General features: G+C 37.1%; 1 protein-coding gene across 1 annotated transcript; it reads right to left on the reverse strand.

The window, feature by feature from the left end:
• Window positions 1-816: 816 nt before the first annotated feature.
• Window positions 817-2,181, reverse strand: LOC136982535 (uncharacterized). Its single transcript, XM_067279030.1, has one exon. It carries the CDS (start codon window positions 2,179-2,181, stop codon window positions 817-819), a length of 1,365 nt encoding a protein of 454 aa, XP_067135131.1.
• Window positions 2,182-6,384: the final 4,203 nt, after the last annotated feature.

Raw genomic sequence — 6,384 nt, forward strand, 5'->3', positions numbered from 1 at the left:
CAATATACAAAACGCATGCACTGAAAAAATTAGCAAGTACACAGAACTCGCCCAGGAAATAAGGCATCTGTGGAGGATGGATAGGGTGCTTATTGTACCTGTTGTTCTCTCCTCTACAGGTGTCATACCACACACACTACACAAAAGCCTGGGCACATTAGAATTGAATAGAAACACATACATCACACTACAGAAGGCCACTATATTGAATACATGTCATATTGTGAGAAAGTTCCTGAATACAGACACACACACTGATACACTTCTTTAATTTCTGTTTTGGTTACTATGCCTTGACTTTGGTCCGGCATAGTACACAGCCACCGGTGTTAACCGAGTATATCTCACTTAACCCAACATAATAATAATAATAATCAGCGCAGAGCCCAAACGGTTAGGAGTTGAAAGTTGAAATTTGGTACACAGTTAGGGTACATCACGAAAACGCACACTAAGAAGGGATTTTTCGAAATTCTTCTCCACGGGGGAGAGGAACAGGATTAAAGCTTCTATATACACTAGATACATCCAATACACCTTATTGCTGAGAACATATATTTATTACGTATAACTAACGTTTTCGGCCCACTTTATGGGCCATCCTCAGGTTACAGTTGTTCGACTCTAATACAAAATCGAACACGTTCAAAATTAAACTAAATTAGAACATACATTTTAAATTTAAACAAATAGAACAAGTATAACACCAAATAATAAATAAGAAAATCCAAATAAAACACAAATGTAAATGCAAATAAAATACGGTGACTGGCCGTAAACATTAAGGAAAAATTCCTTATCCTTTAACGCATATATCTACTGAGCCTCTGTAGAAGCATTATTATGTGTGTTACTTTTTACCATGTACTTCCATGATGACGGTAACCCCGTCGCATCTTTATAATTTAAACATCTGCCAGACAAACCCGCTCTGTAAATTTCGCATTTCTCCGTTATGGATGACAACGTTGGCGAGTGTACTTTTGCAAGAATTTTGGCATCCTCCCATTGCACAACAGAACCATCGGCTTGCGCAATCCTGGATAACGCTGTTGAACCCTTATTTTTTGCGACATCATACTGGTGCTCTTTAATCCTCACTCTAAGGTTTCTATTGGTGACCCCTACGTAGTCCTTATCAATTCCCAATTGCTCATTTTTGTAGGGAATCGCATAAACTCCTGCCTGCTCTCTATCGCCAATTCTTTCTTTGTCATTTCTAATCAACCTATATACTGTGGGGGCCCTTTTGCATAATATACTGGCGTTTTTGTGTCTCGATATTTGCTTCATAATAGGGAAGAGACATTTATTATAGGTAAACTTTGTGAAGTTACCCCCAGCTTCAGGTTTCTTCTTAGAGTTGCTCTTAGACTTTACGTATGCTGTTATTAAACGCTCTATAGACCTTGTTCCAAACCCTAACTCCTTTGCCACCATTTTTATTCTACCCAGCTCATCCATCGTGTCCATTATATTCGAGCAATACAAAAATGCTCTTCTGATTAGGGCCCTAAATGCGGATAATTTATAAACGGTTGGGTCATTAGAATTTGCCGGAATATACATCGGACCATGTGTGGGTTTGATGTACACCTTCGTGTACAAAGTTCCATTCTTAAATTCAATGCCAACATCCAAGAAGTGTAGTTGCTTGCTACTAATTTGCTCAAGGTTAAGTTTTAAGCCATGCTGGTTAGAGTTCATTTGGTCTAAGAATCGTTGAATCATTGCGTCATTATTCCAAATAATTAGAACGTCGTCTACATATCTTTTGTACATGATTATGTATTCATTATAGTTGAAAATCGTCATGCGTTCCATGTTTCTCACCACCAACTCACAGAGCAGGCCAGACATCGGGCTGCCCATAGGGACCCCTCTTAACCGCTTGTAAACTTTACCTTGGAAACTGAAAAATGACTGAAAGCATATCAGATCAACCATTGTCTCTAAATCTTTTTTGTGTTCGTATGCTTTTGGGTGCAACTCACATAACAGGTTCATTAACTCTTCAAAACATGAGGTAAGATTTATTGATGGAAACATACTCTCGAAATCCATAACAGTCCCAATTTCTTTGTCCATTAACGATATATCATGCAGGTTATTAACTAAACTAAAAGCGTCCTTTGTGACGAATTGGTAGTCTTCAATTAGTGGTGTTAAATGCCTATGCATACGTTTTTCCAGAATGTAGGTTGGTCCTTTACATTTCTCTACTACCGGTCTGACCTCCTTACCGCTTTTATGTATCTTTGCGAACCCAAACAACCTAGGTACGCCTGGGCAGGTGATGTGGGCCCCTTTTTTCTTCTTCTCCACGGGGGAGAGGAACAGGATTAAGTCTTAACACTTCCATCAACAATGGAAGTGTTAAGTATCAATAGAAGTGTTAAGTAACAATGGAGAACAAGAGAAGGCGACGTGCAAGATTTACGGGCGCTGGAGGAAAAAAAAAAAAAGTAATATGTTAGAACATATTCGATTTTCAAATTTAAACAGATTAATTCGGTTTTTCTCGACTTTTCTTCTTTAGAACATTCGATGAAAATCGAACAATATTACAATATTCGATTTTCAAATTCGACTTTTTATTAAAAATATTTAGTTTGTTGATGAAATTACTCTTTTTCTTCCGTGACTATAACGTAATAATCTTAATCTTCGCTATCATTACTTTTGCCCGAGCAACGCCGGGCCTATCTGCTAGTTGATAATAACTTCGATAAAAGTAATGTAGTTAATGTTTACCGAATTAAATCACTGAAAAAACTTTGACGAAAATTAAATCTAAACCGATAATTAAGTTAACCAGTGTTACTACGAAACAAAAACTTAAGAATAGGATAAAGGAAAATACATTGAAAATTACAAGCGGAAGTTGTAGAATCATAAATGAAGAATTTAAGATTTTTATAAATTTTCACTTCACACCTTACTTTGCAAACTAATGTTACAAAATCGTCTTCGTCAGCAATACGTGTAATAACGTTAGACACTTGACAATTCTTGATTTCCACGGATCTGCTAATCACTAACTTTAATATTGAGAAGGTCGAAACAGAAATCAACCAACAAGGAGGTCTTGTTTTATATATTAACCAGCAGGTAAGCCTGGAGTTGCCCGGGAAAGAAATGATTGGTTTACCTATGGTATACAAAATGGCTGCTCGTCTCTAATTCCAGCAAACAGAAGAAGGGAAACAGTGAGGATGCACGTTCTAACCTAACCTAACCTATTCTAATAATTTTGTTGGTAATAATTATGGTAATTTATTAGAATAGGTTAGGTTAGGTGAGAACGTGCGTCCCCACTGTTTCCTTTCTTCTGTTTGCTGGAATTAGACACGAGCCGCCAGTCTGTATACTACAGGTAAATTTAACCAAAGAAATAAGTACAAACATTAAGTTTATTAGATTATTCCGTACTTTTAACCATTCTAGTATTTGATTTATATAACTACAAAGGTTATCTTACGTAAGGGTTTATTAAATCCAGTGACCAATCTAACACATTTTAATAATTCTTTAAATTGTGTACGGTAGAAGAAAATTTTTAAAAATATTTTAACTGGTCACTCGGTGTAATAAGCCCTTACGTAAGATAACTTTTGTAGTTATATAAATCAAATACTACGATATAACAAATACTAAAACAAAAACCATTTAAAGAGTTTGGTTATTTTAGCCTACCATTGTCACGTTTATCGCGACACTCGAACGGTACGAAATGGTACAATTTCATTGGTCAAATAGACCAATTGAAAATATGATATCTTAAGTTTTTTCAAATTTTTGCCAACCAATCAAATTTGGCCAAAAACGGACCAAATATTTAAACTCGGCACTACGGAAAACCACTTAAAACATATTTTGTGCTGGCCGGTAACCTCGTATTATGTAATTTTCCTATTCGAATGCCATTATCCGGTGGTCCCGTAGAAGGAGCTATTGCTTGAAGTATCTTTTGAAAATGCGAGAATAATTACTTTTATGTGATAATAAAGTGCTTATATTTTTGCAACAGATTGTATAAACTACGTGGGAAGTATATTCTCGTAAATATTGTATTTATAGAAAAATTATTGGGCTGCAAATTAAAAAGAAAATTGTAGACTTATAAATTTTGACTGTGGTCCCCTATCTATCTGTCCTTCTTTAATCTCAAGAAAGGAGTGAGATAGATGACAATTGAGACCAGATATGAAAGCGTAGCAGAAGGAGGCCCAGGTTAACTGTACGAACTTCCGGTTTAAACTGGAAATCACGTTATTTCAGTTCAGAATTCTACCTGAAAACAGTTAGATAGATGACCGGCACGACTCTGTTGCCAACAGGAAAAGTATGATGTAAAGGGGCAAGAATGAAAAAAATTGACGATGTCACAATAAATAATCTCTCGTTAGAATTAGTTTGGTTTATTTGGTTACGGCAACACGACACCGAGCGATCTGCCGAGGGGATCATCCCGGGAAGACTTTTATGAGAAACTGGACCCTACTTAGGTGAAGAAAACCCGAAAAAACTCCACGTGGCCAGTCCGTTGGCCGTGCCCGAACCAACGACTAACTATCAGTGTTGGTTTTATTCATTCGGCTACTGGAGGACACTTATTAAGAAAGTACCGTTCAGAAATGAAAAATATCCAGTGGCAAGTGCTATATGCTACCCGTCACAGTAATTATATAGTGCGTCTATTTTGCGCTATATTATTGTCGCAGTAATTAAGTGAATATAATATATATATTTTAAAATTATATCCTTTTTTTGTAAGAATTATATTTAGTTTATTATTTTGTTTAATTTTTTGCCAATAGATACCGCTACGTGTAAATTAGTAACTAATGTAGATAAAAATTAATCGATTTACAGAAATTCAATAAGTATTTTCGGGTGGGATGTACGACATTATTTGAATTAGAAGTATGTAAACATAACTTTTGAGTTTTGTAGCAATTGGTCGATCGGCCTAGCGAACATACAAACAAACATCCTCATTTATATATGTAGATTACACAATAGCGAGGTTGAGGCCGAAGTTTTAAACGCGAAAACGTGTACGTCGGACGTTCAGCGCCGTTTTCCTGTAAGCCTAGAAGTTTGACAATGGCGTTTGGAAAGTCAGTGGAATCATGCTCGACATTCCAAATGCCATTGTCAAACTTCTAGATTTACAGGAAAGCGGCGCTGAAAGTCCGACGTACACGTTTTCGCGTTTAAATTTACAAGATCATATATATATTTTTTCCTAAGTGATGGTTGAATTCTGAAGAGGTTACGCAAATATATATACATATATATATTTATTTTCTTCATTATTTCAGATATGACAGCTGAAATTAAATCTGCAAACATCTCGTCACTTGTGCGACTCTGTCGCTGCTGCAGGATCGTCATAACTGGCCAAACAGCAGTTAAAGTGTTCACTGGTCTCTAGATCACTGGCAGTTTCCCTCTGCCTGCTTCTCTTTTCTCTTTGTCGCACACTGTTACCAGATAGCGGTGCCACTGATCCGACAGTGTCACTCGAGGATAGAGAGGAGATACCATCATCGAGTGTATTGCAACTCTCAGTCCTCTCTGTCAGCGAACAAGATGTCCCGTCTTCCGATACACACCGGGCATCTTGTTCATTGTCCGAAACATCTACTCCGGTTAGTATATCAAATGTACTCCAGGGTGAGGTGTCTACATCCCGAGATTCGAGCTTTGCTTCTTTATTAACCGGAGCAGCATAATTACATCGAGTCCCGAAAGCCAATAAAACTATACGAGAATACCGTGCAAGAGCACAAGGGCTTCAAAATATAGTTACGCACAACATACTTGGATTGTTTTACGATATTCTTTAGGAACATAAACGGGTAATGTGATGGCCACGTCGGCCGTGAGGTTTTTCCGCTCTCAGATGGAATATACCGCCCGTCTTCTTTGCCGAAACATTCTCTTAATAATTTCCATCTGGTCTGGACTTTGGGAATTGTATGATGCATTATTTTCAAATATCTGCAGGTTGATATGTAATACTCATATATATTTTCATAACAACGAAATATTCGCGAGGTTGAAGTCGAAGTTTTAACGCGAAAACGTGTACGTCGGACGTTCAGCGCCGCATTTCTGTAAGCCTAGAAGTTTGACAATGGCTTACAGGAAAGCGGCGCCGAACGTCCGACATACACGTTTTCGCGTTATAAACTTCGGCCTGAACCTCGCTATTATCGTAGACTACATTAAAGAAAAGTTTAATTTAACAAATTTAATCAAGTTATGGAAAATGAGTTACGTCGAATCATTTTTTTTTTTCAATTTGTCTAAGTCAAAGATGGAAGAGACGTAATCGAAATACTGTAACAAACGTTTATCGGCCGGCATTACCGG

This window comes from Centruroides vittatus, unplaced genomic scaffold, assembly GCF_030686945.1.
Source record: "Centruroides vittatus isolate TY-2023 unplaced genomic scaffold, ASM3068694v2 contig_854, whole genome shotgun sequence".
Taxonomy (NCBI): Eukaryota; Metazoa; Arthropoda; class Arachnida; order Scorpiones; family Buthidae; genus Centruroides; species Centruroides vittatus.

Excerpts from the sequence above, each read along its gene's own strand:
- LOC136982535 (XM_067279030.1), bottom strand. The coding sequence starts at position 2,181 with ATGCATAGGCATTTAACACCACTAATTGAAGACTACCAATTCGTCACA.